The sequence below is a fragment of the Grampus griseus genome, assembly GCF_964374135.1.
Source record: "Grampus griseus genome assembly, chromosome: 16".
Classification (NCBI taxonomy): Eukaryota; Metazoa; Chordata; class Mammalia; order Artiodactyla; family Delphinidae; genus Grampus; species Grampus griseus.
The window spans coordinates 64,549,136-64,566,701 of NC_139010.1; the positions used below are offsets into that span (position 1 = coordinate 64,549,136).

The 17,566-nt window shown below is 41.5% G+C and overlaps 1 protein-coding gene across 4 annotated transcripts in view; it reads right to left on the reverse strand.

Annotated features, from left to right (window-relative positions):
• SORCS1 (sortilin related VPS10 domain containing receptor 1) overlaps positions 1 to 17,566 on the reverse strand; it is a gene marked incomplete at both ends in the record, with an annotated part of 558,785 nt that overhangs the window by 358,788 nt on the left and 182,431 nt on the right. For all 4 annotated transcript variants that reach the window (XM_082674065.1, XM_082674064.1, XM_082674066.1 and 1 more), the window contains one exon: positions 10,576 to 10,643. In XM_082674065.1, the coding sequence (XP_082530191.1) occupies positions 10,576 to 10,643 (68 nt within the window). The remainder of the gene's footprint in view (positions 1 to 10,575; positions 10,644 to 17,566) is intronic.

Here is a 17,566-nt window from a genome sequence, read left to right on the forward strand (position 1 = left end):
TCATTGTTTCGGGGTGTGCGAGGAAAGGGGATTCAGGGCACCGCCTAAACGAGCTCCAGAGACAGGCGCGACCCGCGGCTATCAGCACAGACCCCAGAGACGGGCAAGAAACGCTAAGGCTGCTACTGCAGCCACCAAAAAGCTTGTGTGCAAGCACAGGTCACTATCCACACCTCCCCTGACAGGAGCCTGTGCAGCCCGCCACGGCCAGTGTCCCATGATCCAGGGACAACTTCCCCGGGAGAACACAGCGCACCTCAGGCTGTTGCAACGTCATTGCTGCCTCTGCCGCCGCAGGCTCACCGCGTATTCCGTACCACTCCCTCCCCTCGAGCCTGAGTGAGCCAGAGCCCCCTAATCAGCTGCTACTTTAACCCCATCCTGTCTGAGCGAAGAACAGATGCCCTCAGAAGAACAGACACCCTCAGGAGACCTACATGCAGAGGCAGGGCCAAATCCAAAGCTGAACCCCGGGAGTTGTGCAAACAAAGAGAAAGGGAAATTTCTCCCAGCAGCATCAGGAGCAGCAGATTAAATCTCCACAATCAACTTGATGTACCCTGCATCTGTGGAATACCTGAATAGACAACGAATCATCCCAAAATTGAGGCAGTGGACTTTGGGAGCAATTGTAGAGTTGGAGTTTGCTTTCTGCATCTAATTTGTTTCTGGTTTTATGTTTGATTTTAGTTTAGTATTTAGAGTTTATTATCATTGGTAAATTTGTTTATTGATTTGGTCACTCTCTTCCTTTTTTTATATATAGATATATATTTTTTTCCTTTTTCTCTTTTTATGAGTGTGTATGTGTATGCTTCTTTGTGTGATTTTGTCTGTACAGCTTTGCTTTTACCATTTGTCCTAGGTTCCATCTGTCTTTTTTTTTTTTTTTTAGTATAGCTTTTAGTGCTTGTTATCATTGGTGGATTTTTTTTTTTTTTGGTTTGGTTGCTATCTTCTTCCTTTCCTTTTTATATTACTTTTTAATATTTTATTTTTAATAATTATCTTTATTTTAATAACGTTATTTTATTTTACTTTATTTTTTTCTTTCTCATGGATCATTCTCCAGGATAGAACATATCTTGGGTCACAAAGCAAGCTTTGGTAAAGTTAAGAAAATTGAAATCATATCAAGCATCATTTCTGACCACAATGCTATGAGACTAGATATCCATTACAGGAAAAAAAAATTGTTAAAAATACAAACACATGGAGGTTAAACAATACACTCTTAAATAACCAAGAGATCACTGAAGAAATCAAAGAGGAAATTAAAAAAATACCTAGAAACAAATGACAATGAAAACACGATGACCCAAAATCTTTGAGAAGCAGCTTCTAAGAGGGAAGTTTATAGCAATACAATCCTACCTCAAGAAACAAGAAAAAACTTACACAACCTAACCTTACACCTTAAGCAATTAGAGAAAGAAGAACAAAAAACCCCCCCAAAGTTAGCAGAAGGAAAGAAATCATAAAGATCAGATCAGAAATAAATGAAAAAGAAATGAAGGAAACAACAGCAAAGATGGACACAACTAAAGTCTGGTTCTTTGAGAAGATAAACAAAATTGATAAACCACTAGCCAGACTCATCAAGAAAAAAGGAGAAGACTCAAATCAACAGAATTAGAAATGGAAAAGGAGAAGTAACAACTAACACTGTAGAAATACAAAGGATCATGAGAGATTACTACAAGCAACTATATGCCAATAAAATGGACAACCTGGAAGAAATGGACAAATTCTTAGAAAAGCTCAACCTTCCGAGACTAAATCAGGAAGAAATAGAAAATATAAACAGACCAATCACAAACACTGAAATTGAAACTGTGATTAAAAATCTTCCAACAAACAAAAGCCCAGGACCAGATGGCTTCACAGGCGAATTCTATCAGACATTTAGAGAAGAGCTAACACCTATCCTTCTCAAACTCTTCCAAAATATAGCAGAGGGAGGAACACTCCCAAACTCATTCTGCAAGGCCACCATCACTCTGATACCAAAACCAGACAAAGATGGCACAAAGAAAGAAAACTACAGGCCAATATCACTGATGAACACAGATGCAAAAATCCTCAACAAAATACTAGCAAACAGAATCCAACAACACATTTAAAGGATCATACACTATGATCAAGTGGGGTTTATCCCAGGAATGCAAGGATTCTTCAATATATGCAAATCAATCAACGTGATACACCATATTAATAAACTGAAAGAGAAAAACCATATGATCATCTCAATAGATGCAGAGAAATTTTCGACAAAGCTCAACACACATTTATGATAAAAACCCTCCAGAAAATAGGCAAAGAGCGAACTTTTCTCAACATAATAAAGGCTATATATGACAAACCCACAGCCAACATCATCCTCAATGGTGAAAAACTGAAACCATTTCCACTAAGATCAGGAACAAGACAAGGTGCCCACTCTCACCACCATTATTCAACATAGTTTTGGAAGTTTTAGCCACAGCAATCAGAGAAGAAAAAGAAAAAGAATCCAAATCGGAAAAGAAGAAGTAAAGCTGTTACTCTTTGCAGATGACATGATACTATACATAGAGAATCCTAAAGATGCTACCAGAAAACTACTAGAGGTAATCAATGAATTTGGTAAAGTAGCAGGATACAAAATGAATGCACAGAAATCTCTTGCATTCCTATACACTAATGATGAAAAATCTGAAAGTGAACTTAAGAAAACACTCCCATTTACCATTGCAACAAAAAGAATAAAATATCTAGGAATAAACCTACCTAAGGAGACAAAAGACCTGTATGCAGAAAACTATAAGACACTGATGAAAGAAATTAAAGATGATACAAATAGATGGAGAGATATACCATGTTCTTAGATTGGAAGAATCAACATTGTGAAAATGACTCTACTACCCAAACATTGTGAAAATGACTCTATCTACAGATTCAATGCAATCCCTATCAAACTACCACTGGCATTTTTCACAGAACTAGAACAAAAAAACTTCACAATTTGTATGGAAACACAAAAGACCCCAAATAGCTAAAGCAATCTTGAGAAAGAAAAACGGAGCTGGAGGAAACAGGCTCCCTGGCTTCAGACTATACTACAAAGCTACAGTAATCAAGACAGTATGGTACTGGCACAGAAAGAGAAATATAGATCAATGGAACAGGATAGAAAGCCCAGAGATTAAACCCATGCACATATGGTCACCTTATCTTTAATAAAGGAGGCAAGAATATACAATGGAGAAAAGACAGCCTCTTCAATAAGTGGTGCTGGGAAAACTGGATAGCTACATGTAAAAGAATGAAATTAGACCACTCCCTAAAACCATACACAAAAATAAGCTCAAAATGGATTAAAGACCTAAATGTAAGGCCAGACACTATAAAACTCTTAGCGGAAAACGTATGCAGAGCACTCTATGACATAAATCACAGCAAGATCCTTTATGACCCACCTCCTAGAGAAATGGAAATAAAAACAAAAATAAACAAACGGGACCTAATGAAACTTCAAAGCTTTTGCACAGCAAAGGAAAGCATAAACAAGACGAAAAGCCAACCCTCGGAATAGGAGATAATATTTGCAAATGAAGCAACTGACAAAGGATTAATCTCCAAAATTTACAAGCATCTCATGCAGCTCCGTATCAAAAACACAAACAACCCAATCCAAAAATGGGCTGAAGACTTAAATAGACATTTCTCCAAGGAAGATATACAGATTGCCAACAAACACATGAAAGGATACTCAACATTACTAATCATTAGAGAAATGCAAATCAAAACTACAATGAGGTATCACCTTACACCAGTCAGAATGGCCATCATCAAAAAATCTACAAACAATAAATGCTGGAGAGGGCGTGGAGAAAAGGGAACCCTCTTGCACTGTTGGTGGGAATGCAAGTTGATACAGCCACTATGGAGAACAGTTTCGAGGTTTGTTAAAAAATTAAAAATAAAACTACCATACAACCCAGCAATCCCACTACTGGGTATATATCCTGAGAAAACCAAAAAGAGCCATGTACCACCATGTTCATTGAAGCTCTATTTACAATAGCCAGGACATGGAAGCAACCTAGGTGTCCATCGAAAGATGAATGGATAAAGAAGATGTGGCATATATATACATTGCCACATTACTCAGTCATAAAAAGAAATGAAATTGAGCTATTTTTAGTGAGGTGGATGGACCTAGAGACTGTCATATAGAGTGAAGTAAGTCAGAAAGAGAAAAACAAATACCATATGCTAACACATATATATGGAATCTAAAAAAAAAAAGGTTCTGAAGAACCTAGTGACAGGACAGGAATAAAGACATAGAGAATGGACTTGAGGACACGGCGAGGGGGAAGGGTAAGCTGAGATGAAGTGACAGAGTGGCATGGACATATATACACTACCAAATGTAAAATAGATAGCTAGTGGGAAGCAGCTGCATAGCACAGGGAGATCAGCTCAGTGCTTTGTGACCACCCAGAGGGGTGGGATAGGGAGGGTGGGAGGGAGATGCAAGAGGGAGGAGATATGGGGATATATGTATATGTATAGCTGATTCACCTTGTTATAAAGCAGAAACTAACACAACAATGTAAAGCAATTATACTCCAATAAAGATGTTAAAAAAAAAAAAAAAAAAGAAAATACCCAGTGCTAGTGGAATCACTGGGAAATGCACAGTCTGTCATTGCTTGTGGGCATATGAATCACCCTAACCATCTTGGAAAGTAATCTCAGGTATCTATTAACATTATAAATGCACTTGGTTTTGATACAGCAATATCCCCTTTAGGACTCTAGAGTACTTTACAAAGAGAAAATTACCCAAAATGTAACAACATGTTTACAAACATGTTTATTGAAGCACTATAGGTAATAGCAAATATTGTAGAAATCAGATAACAATCCAGTAAAAAGGTCATGGAGAAATAGTGTAGCTTGGAGTTAACAGAACACACTCAGGATCCATCTCTGACACTTACTGACTACATGAACATTGGGCACATTAATTTTTAAGCCTTAATTCTAAGCCTCACTTCTCTCATATGTAAACCTGGGATACTAGTAGTGCCTATTTTATAGGGTTGTTATGAGGATAAAAAGCACTGAAAATACTTCCTGGCTCAAAATAAGCACTACATAACTTAATTAAGGATGCAGTTGTTAAATTCAGTATACAACATCCATACTATTTAATGCTTTATTCATCTGGACAGACACCCATAACTCATTGTTAAGTGAAAATAACAGGTTGTCAGAGTCCTATGAACAGTTACTCCTACTTTCTCAAACAAACAAAAAAGTGGTACACATACGTATGTATGTGTTGGTATTTTTGAGTTGGGTCATAACGATACGGACAGAATCACACAAAACTCTTACCATCACTGACCTCAGGGAAGCTGGATCAGTGTGGACAGTAAAAGACTACTAACACTTTTTGTTTGCCTCTGCACTGTTTGGTTCATTATAATGAACATACTTTTCTTCTTGATTTTTTGAAAATGATAAGATTTAATCAAATGAATTTATAAGTCCAGGACCCCCAAGCAGCTCTGCATGACACAAATATGGGGATGGGAGTGGGAGTTACAAAGCTCAAAGGAATCCAGAATCCTAAGCACCCCCTGATCCTGCTGGGGAGCTTGGCTCTCTCCTGGGGGAGACTGGGAAGGCATTAAACATTTGCAAACACAGGGATGAATGAGTAGCATCACTGGATCTGTGTAACACAAAGAGCCCTTCTGCAGGGAAATTTCACACTCTAGCTTTATTCTTTTTCTCTTTTAGGATGACTACCCCCATTCTCTATTCTTGTATTTGTGGCTGACTGAAAGCTGGATTGTGTAGCACAACGTCCTTCAAAGCTGAGACTAATGATCTATCCAAGACGCTCTATGCTTTTCCCCTGGATGAGGAGTAGAAAGGGAGAGAAGCTTCCGGCTAATGGGAATCACCCACAGCGTTGGCAGAGATCACCGTCTTCAGGTCAGCTTCTGTCAGCCTGAATCCCTTGAGCTCTCCAGAAAGTACTGGCTGAAGCCAACCCCACAGAGATGCTGCTTCAAGGCACTCTACAGCCATTCTCTCCACAAAGACTCTACTGGGAAACATCTCTTGATAATCGCAGTGTGTAACATCCAAGGAGAAGCAAAGTGACTCCCGTGACAAGGAAACAGGGCTGGCTCCCAGTGCAGAATCAAATGGCCTAACCCATTCTCTCCGCCTTAACTATATGCTCCTTCATCCCACAAAAGCAGGTATTGCAGCTTGAGAAGTACATAACTGTGGAGATGTGTTCGGAAACCTGTGTTTCATGTGGATCAGAAAATAGGACACTAGGTTGTTCGAGAAGTCAGCCAGGCCAGGCAAGCTCTACAACAGACACACTGCAGGTTGTGTATCCCTTTAAGACAGTACACCTTTAGTCCTTCCAGAATTGCCTAGGGCTTCCTCACCCGCTAAGCCTCTCTCAGCAGAATGCTGATTACCCTGGCACAGAGGGAAAAAAGATGATAATTTCTTCTCAGAGATACTGTATCTAGATTTTGACATTTTATTTATCTCAACCTTTAAGCTTATCTTGCTTCAGTATGGTAAAATCGCCAGCTCTACCAAACCTCACAGCTTAATCCACTGGAAAGTAGAGAAGATACTGAGGTGTAGTTAATTGTCCTGTGTCGGATCATCCCCCTTTCCTCTCAGTTTGACTCCCTGAGTGAACGACAACACAAAACAAAAACAAAATCAACAACTTGCTCCAGGATTAAGGTGTAATCAATGGCAAGACCAACTGGGAACCAAAGCTCATTCATTTGGTACAGCGGCATCTCGCTCTGTCAGCCAGGGTTTGTGGACTCCGTGAGGTTGAAAGCCCTAGAACATCACTGCAAGGTCAGCTGCTTCTTGGCCTCTCTCCTATTCTAAGACCCCAGAGACGTTTGCCACTTGCCCCCTTTGGACTATTCAGCCGGTCAAAGTTGTAAAGAATGTGCGCTCAATCCAAAAGCGCGTGTATCTATTTGTTGGGCAAGAAGCCATTTCCCTGTGGCCCAGTATTTTTCTGGAATAGGGCAAATGCTGCTCGAAATGTCACAGCACTTTGAAAACCCTATTTTTAATATACATATATGTATATAACAATCATATTATATATATATGCATACATGTATACATATATATATGATTAAAATGTTGTTTACTTATGTACAGCAAGATCCCCCAGAAGACAGATGGGATTCTGGATGATCAATAAGCAGTGAAATGACTGAAGTTCATAACTAACATGCCTGTAAGTGTGTGGACTATTATTGACAAATCGTGTGACCTCGGCACACTGTAAAAATGTTTTGGGAGGATGCAATAACGCAAGTCAAGCACTGAGCATCGTGCCTGACACATCATGAGTGCTCCATCAAAGTTAATTTTTGTTGTTGTTGTCATTATTTTCATGAGCAACAGCATTGCTGCCGTTACCATGAAACCAGCAAGGTGTTGGGTTTAAGGACGTAAAGTCTACTTGAGAAGAGAAAATATACACATGAGCAAAGTAAAGAAGCAACACTCCTGGGATCTGGCAGCTCTGGGTGCTGCGTAAGTATCTCCTTCAATACAATTACATGAGGCGGGTTACAGGCAAGTACAGTTCTCTCTCACTTTAACTGTCCAAAGATCTTTGTCTCTCTAAACAATGAAGTCCTGGAAGGCAGAACCTACACGCTATGGATCTAGGTACTCACCCAACTTTCCTTCCCTAGATAAGAACAATATAAGACCTAGAGGAGTTAATCAATTCATGTTTGTTGAATAAATGAGTGAGAAAGAGAGTTATATGTTAGTGACTATGCAGTAGAGACAAAATTGTAGTATTCACTGGTCTATGCAAAACCAGATACTTACTGAGCACTATCTATGTGCTAAGTCCTGCATTCAGTGCTGTGAGTGCCCTGAGTATCTCTAAAACCTGGCCTGTGCCCCTAAGAAGCCCCCGACGGCTGGCATAGGCAGGTTTTCTGAGAAGATTGCACAAGCTGGTACAGGAGAAAATGAGTCAACACTTAGCAGTCTAGTCTCCTTCCAGATGACGTGGAATCATGAGGACCTCTCTTCCTGGTTCCATCCTTGACCCACCCAGGCCTGTCCCTCTCCACCTCTACGTTAACACCCCCAAAATGTCCCCTAAAGACCAAATATGGGCACCATGAGCCACTCAAAAAATGCAGCCCTGAAAAGCAATTGTGAAGTATTCTAAATATTCCCTTTTCTCCTTTCCTCTTTTCTAAATTGTCTTTTCAGGCATGTACTCTTCCATCAAAGTATTAAAACGAGCAGTTGCAATAACATAGAACACCTGCAGGAATCATTTGCCACATATGACATGTAGAACATCACACATATGGCAAGTGACTATTGTGGGTATGTTAGAAAAGCAAATAGAAATGGGTATATACACACACATATTACTTGTACATATGTGTATATTATGTGTATATATGCGCATGTGTGTATATGTATACGTATGTATATATCTTCCAGTGAAATTGATTCTAAGATGGAAAAGTCAGCAGGTCATTCTTGTCACGCTTTCCCAGGCTTAAGCCCACGGAGTTTGCTCCCTCAGAAGAGAGGTCTGGTACTATTGGAACGTGATGCTGTTTTTATTTCACTAAGCCCCTCCCTTAAGATAAGAAAAGAATATTCTTCCTGGACTGAGGCATCAGTAATAGTGCCCCATCAGAGAGAAAGAAGCACGCTGAGCGTGAGCTCCAGCGATCCAGGACAAGCTGTTCCTCACATCCCTCCAATATGCGCTTCCCAGGACTACTCAGGCTGGGAGTTACGGCTGCTCTGCCTCTGTCCCACTGAGACAGAACTGCACATCTTTTAATTTTCTAATATGCCAACGACACTTTACATGGCAGATGCACTACAGTAAAAGCTGGCTTTTACTTTCATTTATGCACATACATTAGAGAAACTTTCCAAGGAAGCATAAGCTTACTCAGAGATGCTGATGAATAGGTACTGAATTTAAACAATACAGCAGGAGTCAGGCCCTTAATGTATTAAAGAACTGTACTTTTTGAGGCTCCTACCAAACTTCCCACACTTGAAATCAGTTACATAAATTTCCTTGGGACAGAAACTCTGCATAATTGACCTCCTACTTGGGGAAAGAGCTCAATAATTGAAATGCCTGACAACAAACAAAAGAACAGAATCTAGCCTTTTCTTTGGTCTACTAGGGTTCTCCTAAGGCACAGGACAATTTATTTGGGGCTTCTTGTACACAATGTCAAGCCTAATAGAAAATAGACATCAGGTGAAAATGAAATTTAATGAACAATCTTCTTGTGAGGCCTGGTAGATTCCTCTGGGGTGTCTGGATAGACATGAGCCTCCTCTTGTATGACCACTGCAATCCCCAATAAGGAGCAGGCCCCGAAACCAAATTGCTTCCATGTAAATCAACCTTCCCTCCCAAGCCACTGTTGACTGCACCGGGGCGGGGGGGGGGGGGGACACCTGACACAAACAGGGTGACTGCAGTCTTTCTCCCTAGACCTCAGCAGTGACACTGAAAGCCAAGAGGCAGCCTCTCCCAGTCATGTGAACTGACAGGTAATGGAACCCCCCCCCCCCCACTGATCTTATGTGGTCGACACTCACTAGCTTTGGTCTGCCCACAGACCACTCCCACCTTTCTGTATAACGACTCTCACTTAGTCTGTGTGCGTGTGTGAATATCATCTCCAGAGTTTGTCTCCACCCTCTCCCAGGTCAGGGATCATCATGTGATCCAGGCCTGACCAATTAGAGGACGTGCTCTCCTGGACTTCAGGGATTGGTTCGGGCATGGGCCCATGACACAGGCTGGTGGAGAAGAGCCAATCAGGAGTGAGATAAATCAATATTTTTTTAAGAAACAAAACGAAACAACAGAATGTATCGTTTCCAAGGAAAAAGGAGGAGAGAATAACTGCCTGGGCATTTGAGGACCTTCTTTTGTGCTAAATCCAATAAGTTAGTCTGCCCTTGAAGAATTTGTTCATTCATTTGAAAAAGTACTAATTGCCCACTCTATATGTGTGACGCAGTAGTGTGAATCCCAGAAATAAAGGCAAGCGTGTAAGTGTGTGTGTGCCCCTTTGTGCTGCAGAACCACAGAAGGGAAGCTGTGAAAGAATGTTGCCCTGGTAGCCTGCCTGGGTTCTGCAGACCTAGAGGTTACACTGATCCCCTCTGCAAAGATATCCTCATTCTTTAGTTTCTTCCCCAGTAAGCTCACAGATCAGTGAGAACTATGGGAACCAAAACGCATAAAGACAACCTAATAAGCAGTTTAGCAAAAGGATGTGACCAAAAGAAGAGGTCTATAAAAAGGAAGGGTCCAGCCTTCCTGGAAATAAACCCCAACCCATGGCTAAGGGAAACGAAGAGCAAACAGAGGAAGAAAGAGTACAAGGAACCAGAAACCTTCCCACCAGGAAACGGGGGTGGGGGTGAGCAGCCAGCCGAGGACATCATGTTTAAATAACACAGTAATTATTAGCTCAGCTTCCCTACCTCCAAAGCGAGCTCTCCGTGATGCTCCCCAGGTTATAGTCATAGAGCTTTGTCAAAATGAGAATCACCTGAAGGCAAAAGAAGAAATCCTGGTTAGTTTCAAACAATGACAATCTCATAGAACTGAAATGGCCCAAGCGAGGGCTTAGAATTCCTTTAATGGGCACTTCACGTAATTGAATGAGTTGTTGCAGCATCCCCTTACACAGATTGGGGAAGGGTTTGCCTGTGCCTTCCCTTAAACGGCTCAAGCCTGATGCCCTCCCTAACCTTCTCCCTCTCAGCCAGCAGCAAGACTTACCTGCCCATCCAGGCATTTCTTATCCTGGTGGGCTTAACACTTTCAGGAAAGCTAGCAGAGCTGTCAGATATGTGTCCTGCAAGGCAGCCACTGAGCAGGTGGCTGGGAGAGAGGAAGGTCAATGACACAGGTCCCAGCCCTGCTTGCTGTACCAGACGGGGCAGGTAACAGCCTCTCTGAGCCTCAACATGCTTTCTCTCAAAAAGGGTGGCCGTGAGGTCTTAAATTAGGTCATAAATGCAAATTACGCTTCAATTAGCATGGGGTTCTTCAATGCTAGCTCTTTTTCTTCTTCTCTGTGGGTTTGGCTTTATTTCTTCTGATCTCCCAATTTCTGGGAAAGCCACTGGACTGAAGCAACAAGGACTAAAGCAACAGCATTTTAACAGGCACAGATCTCTGTCTTACGGGGTCCTGAAGCTTACAGGATTTAGGGAGCCCTTCATAAGAAACAAGATTTCAAAGTATGAGTTCCAATCTCCACACCCTGGGAAGGGGGCTACGCAATTAAGGGACTTGGAAACCTAAGCTTCATTCACTTCTCGGCAAATCTTCCCTAAGTCTAACCTGTTGCTCTTTTCAACCTCACTCAGAGGAAGCTAAACTATTTAGCTCATTCTTCTAGAATTCAACTCCTATGAACCATTTACTAGGAGCCCAGGATTTTGCCTGATGCCCAAAGGGAACATACCTACAGATGAGGCCTGGTGGTCTGGGATCCACTGAAACTCATGACCTGGCTCTGCCGCATTAACTGAAGCACAAGAGTGCCATGACGCTTGGGAAAATACAACAGAGCAGTGTGTTTCTAACCATGGATGGTCTCTGCCCTTATTTGCTCTCCTCACATAATGAAAAGAACCTAATAGCTCTGCTTTGTTTTCTGCTGAGGTTCCTATTTCTCTCCTCATACTCATAACCTAGAACATTTGGCCCAGTCCTGCTGTTTCCAACTCAGCAGAAAAATGGTGACATCAACTTCCTGGATTTTCTCTGAAGGCCAAGGGCTCAGTTCTAGCCACAGTGAGCACAGAACAGTCTAACCTCGAATTCCAAGGCAGCAAGATGCCAAGAAGTGCTGAATCCTTCCAAGTTCTACCCTGCTAGCACAGGGCTTGCTTTACTGAAGAGCAGATTCTGATCCCTTCTTTCACAGCAAGCAAACTGGAACTCCATGACCTTAGGTTTGCTCCAAGTTCAAGGGAACGAAGGACCACGGTCACCCCGAGACAGGCAGAAATCTGAGGACCTGTGCTCTAAGGCCACCCATCTCCTTAACCGCTGCACAGGCCTCCTTCAAGGATCTGTTCAAAACTTACTTCTTTAGCAAAACGTAAGCACGTGTGAGGCTCTGGGCACCGCATGGGCACGTCAGATGGCAGGCCTGCGGTGGGGGCATATGCTTAACAGATCCGTGTGCCCATTAAGTCGCTTGAAGTGCTAAATTTCAATCACCGCCATCCCAGGAATGCTGATCAGCGGCAGCGGGGTGGCTGTTTGAAGACAGAGTGATGTCACTGCTCCACCTCCATACGATTTTGCCAAGCAGGTCTATAAATCCCCCACCAAGAAAATGGGTGTGTGGGCATAAAGCATTTCTAGGTGGTTGCTCTCCTGCTGCAAGTAAACTAAATAATGAAGTTCAGCTGGTCACAAACTGCCCCTCCCATCCATCTGACGAGGGAATTCACTGGAGCCCCAGAGAAGGAAACTTTTTAACCCAGCATGTAATGGTGTGGAACCCCTCACACACACACAGAAGGTGTTTACGCAATTCACAGGCCGGCGGGCAGGGAGGTACAAATCCACTCCCTGACTCTTCCTGCTGGGCTAGTAAAACGAAAATGCCAGTGATACCCTCAGGCAGTTTGTCAATACTGCACCAGATGAGGTGTCATTTATGGCATTTCAAGGCATATCTGTTTGGATCAATCTAATCTTTGTTTTCAGAAAGAGAGCAAGAAAGAAGGGAGAACTGCTGACCTTTAGTTATGTTTTCAATCGATTATTTGAAGCTTTTCCCCTTTTTTTCCCTTTCCTGTCTATATGCGTTATTTACCACCTTACTTCGGGATGGTGACAGTCATTATATTAGGTCGGATTTGCTGTTGTTTGTTTTTCTGCTCTGGTTAATTAGCAATACTGTTCTACAGAATTAGCATCTGTTAAAGGGCCACAGCCAAAACGACCACCATTAGATGAGAAAAAGAGGTCAACGCAATTGTCTGCCTAGGCTGGTTCTGCTGTCTACCATTTTTGTGTATTTTTCAAACAAACAAACAAAAAATCACTGGAACTTATTGATCAAGTGAAACGCTATAAGTACTAAAAAATATATAAATCATCATTTATTTTTATTCATTTGGTAAACAATTTTCACGTATAGATTTAATTCCGAGTCCAAGTGTACAGCATTTAATTGTAAATCCAATCAATGAGAACAAGGCTGTTCTGATACTTTCACACAAAATGGAGTATCTGTGAACATCTTGTTTTTTTCCTATATCTTGTTCTCATGATATAGTACCAAAATATCCTTGATTCAAAACAATAAGTGGTGACCATATGGTAATACCTTTTTTAGGTTCCTCTTTAAATCTTAGGATACTTTCTTTAAATAGCTATAATCTAAATATCTATGACTAGACAGCCTCTACCTACATTGTGTCAGTACCTCAGTGCCCACTTATTTCTGGGACTTTCCACAGTGACATGTCTAAGGATCCCCCAACCAGTCTAGGAGCTGCTGTCACCGCAAGTCATCAGTCCTGTTCTTCTGCTGAGGCTCCTTCCTGCCATATCCACTGCTCATAAAGCTTCTGGGCGGGTGGGGGGGAGGGCGAGGAGGAACTTCATTTTCTCCATACTTATAAAGAGGATGTTGAAGCCTATCCACCAAGCTGCTGTTTTCAAATCGCTCATTCCTTGGAGGATGAGAAGGCACCAGAAACTGTGCCAGGCTCTGTGCAGGGATAAATGAGGGTCTTCAAGGGAATGAAGCTTCCTTTGTAGCTTCCTCCTCAGCAATGAGCTCAACAAACTATTACCTCTTTTTCCAGAGTCTCTGAAAGCTCCCACTGAATAATTCCACCAATTCCAGCCTCTCACCTGCCCCTCTGTATATAGGTATTAAGAAACCATCACATAAAGAAAATGTAGTATTCCTAATGCCATCTGCAGCAACATGGATGGCCTAGAGATTATCATACTAAGTGAAGTAAGTCAGAAAGACAAGTACCCTATGATATCACTTACAACCGGAATCTAGCATATGACACAAATGAACTTATCTATGAAACAGAAACAGTCTCACAGACATAGAGAACAAACTTGTGGCTGCCAAGGGGGAGGCAGGGGTGGGGAGAGATGGATTGGGAGTTTAGGAGTAGTATATGAAAACTATTGTATATAGAATGAATAAATAAGGTCCTACTGCATAGCACAGGGAACTACATTCAATATCCTGTGATAAACCATAAGGGAAAAGAGTATCAAAAAGAAATACAGTATGTGTGTGTGTGTGTGTGTGTGTGTGTGTGTGTGTGTGTGTATAACTGAATCACTTTGCTGTACAGTAGAAATTAAAACAACATTGTAAATCAACTATCCTTCAATAAAATAAATTTCTAAAAGAGGAAAATGTAGTATAGTGGTCCACACAATGGAATATTATTCAGCCATAAAAAACGAAATCCTGCCATTTGTGCCAACACAGATGAACCTGGAGGGCATTTTGTTGGCAAAATAAGCCAGATAAAGAAATATAAATACTGTATCATTTATATGCAGAATCTAAAACAAACAAAAATGATCTCATAGAAACAGAATAGAATGGTGGTGGTTAGGGGCTGCAAGGAGGGGGGAAGTGAGATGTAGGTCAGAGGGCACAAACCTTCAGTTATAAGTTCTGAGGATCTATTGTACGGCATGGTGACCATAGTTAATAGTACAATATTATATATTCAAAACTTTCTGAGAGTAGATCTTAAGCATTCTCACCAAAAAAGAGAGAGAGAGAGATCTTGATCTTAGCAGTCATTACACAACGTATATCTATATTAAAGCATCTTGTTGTGCACTCTAAATACATTCAGTTTGATTTGCCAAATATTCCTCAACAAAGTTGGGGGAAAAAAATCACAATGGACCCTGGGAAAGGAAGATGCCAATTCACTCCTCCCCTCTGCTAACCCCAACTTCTTTCTGCTCTCAGTTACAAAGCAAAAGCATAGAGACAGAGACACTAGTACAGCTGTCCTTGGTATCCACGGGGGATTGGTCAGGACCCCCTGTGGATACCAAAATCCATAGATGCTCAAGTCCCTTATACAAAATGGCATAGTATTTGTATATAAACTATGAACATCCTCTCATATACTTTAAATCATCTCTAAATTACTTACGATACCTAACACAATGTAAGTGCTATGTAAATAGTCATCACCGCGTGGCAAATCCAACATTTGTTTTTAGAAAATTCTAGATTTTTTTCCAAATATTTTTGATCAGTGGATGATTGAATTCAGGGATGCAGAACCTATGGATATGGAGGGGATACTGTACATGGATGACTACCAGTCATTTTAGTGTAAAATAGCAAAAACCAGTAAAAATGAGTATCAAAATGGCAGGGCAAGCCTTATATCCGGGTCTGGATTAGAATGAATGAATACAGCAGGCAGCAGGCTAAGTTCACGTATCAGAAGTCGCCATTATGCCAAGTATTGGGACAGGTTACACCTTAGAATGTGACAGCAGGTGGTTTTTTAACATAAAAATATAATTTAGAAATGAAACTCCAAACATATAAGGAACGCCTAAAACACCTTCCTAGAAACCTGATTCTACACAGTATACCTTGAAAAATGTCTCTAAATTGATTACTAGACTGCAACAAACCAAAGTTTACTCTATCCTTCCCAAGTAGTAGCACAGGAATCCTCCATTTATTTTCCTAAGGAAAGAACATAGTGTTTTCATCCTTTGCTAACTTAAAGCATGCGCCCCAGAGGAAGGAGGATGGAAGGTGGGGTGGGGGAGTCAATGCAGTTCCCCTTCCTTCATCCCCTAAGAAGGAATGTGCATATCCTCCCTGGAGTGGCCTCTCCTAATTACTTTGCTTGTGAGTAGCAACCTGGTTGGTAGCAGCAGACTAATGAGAATCTTTTCTGAAGGAGGAGTTTGCAGAGCAAGCTTCCTATTCTTCTTGAACTATGAATTTCGGGTAGCTCTGGGAGAACTAGTGGACATTCAGGGCAATCTGAGTTCCACTGGGACATCTGGCCTGGCCACTGGCCTTCAACTCATCTCTCCTTCATCTCAGGGAAATCTTAGAAAAGTAGGACATGTCTCCTCATTTTTCAATTATTAACGATTTTCATTCTTTTCTTTCTCACTGTGTCCAAATGTGGAGGTAGAATCTAATCTCAGGGGAAACAAAAGCGTGGCCCTGGGCTTCTTAACAGTGATCACTTTGGCTACAAGATCCTAAAGTCTTTTCATTCCTAAGGGTCTATAGCTCCAAATCCTGAATAATGAAGAGGGTGACACGGGTCCCAGTCTATGAAACGCCATTTTTTTTTGTAATGCTCTCAGTCATCAGTGATTCAGGGGGGGCGTGGGCAGGTGGTTCCATCCTCGTAAAGCTCGGGGTGGCTCCACAGAACTCAACCCTGCCAGTGCTCATAAGCCCTCTCTCCTGAAGTGGGCCATAGTCAAGCTTGCACGAGCATTAGCATAACCACATGGAAGATGTTAGGTTCAGGGCTGCAGCTGGCCACCCACATCCTCCCCCCACCAGCTTCCTGAAGGCCCTGGTGTCCCCTCATTGCCCAGTCTTGAGTGTCCCCTCTCTGCTCACTGCACCAGCTTGCCAGAGACATTAGGTTGGGTGTTTATAAAGATGTGGATGGAAGTGAATATGGAGACAGAATAATAAGGGCCCTGAAGAGATGTGGAACAATCTTTCATGGGGATCAAAGGGTTGGATAAGATAGAAGAGGGGTATTCAACAGCCAGAAAGTTGTTTTGTTTTTAGTTGTTTTCTTTGCACTCCAGTTTTAGGGAAATGAAGAAAACTCACAACAGTGGTTTCCCTATAATATGCATGTTCCAGATTGGGTCTTTGGTTCAGAAAGCCTTATTCAACTTTCCAACTTAAACAGAGGTTCTCATTCTTTTAAGGAGCCATGAATTCTTTAAGAATCTGATCTAATAAAAGTTGTGAGCATAAAACAATGAATATAATGTTAATGATTTCACTGATCTCCTGAATCCTACGGGGGTCATGAATCCAAGGATAAGAACCTTCTGTAATTCCCAGAAAACGGGAGCTTTGTTAAGAAGAAAGAACTTTCAGCTCTAAAATTCCACACATTTAATTCAATCAACATTTATTGTGTCTTCTTAAGAAGCAGGAATAAAAAAATATGTGCTATCAGGACACAAAGGGAAAACGAGACTCAGTACCAGTTCCTGGACACTCACAGTCTAGTGGAGAGGCAGAGCTGTACAAAGATGGTGACAAAATAAGGAAGAAAAAGGTATGTGGCAGGAGAAAAGTGTTTATAATCTTGTAGAGAGCAAGAAAGAAAAACATCCTCAGCAAGAGCTTCTTACAAAAGGAGGCGTTCAAGATAAATCCCGAAGGATGTGTGTGACTCTGATGGACTTGAGAGGCTATAGAGATGA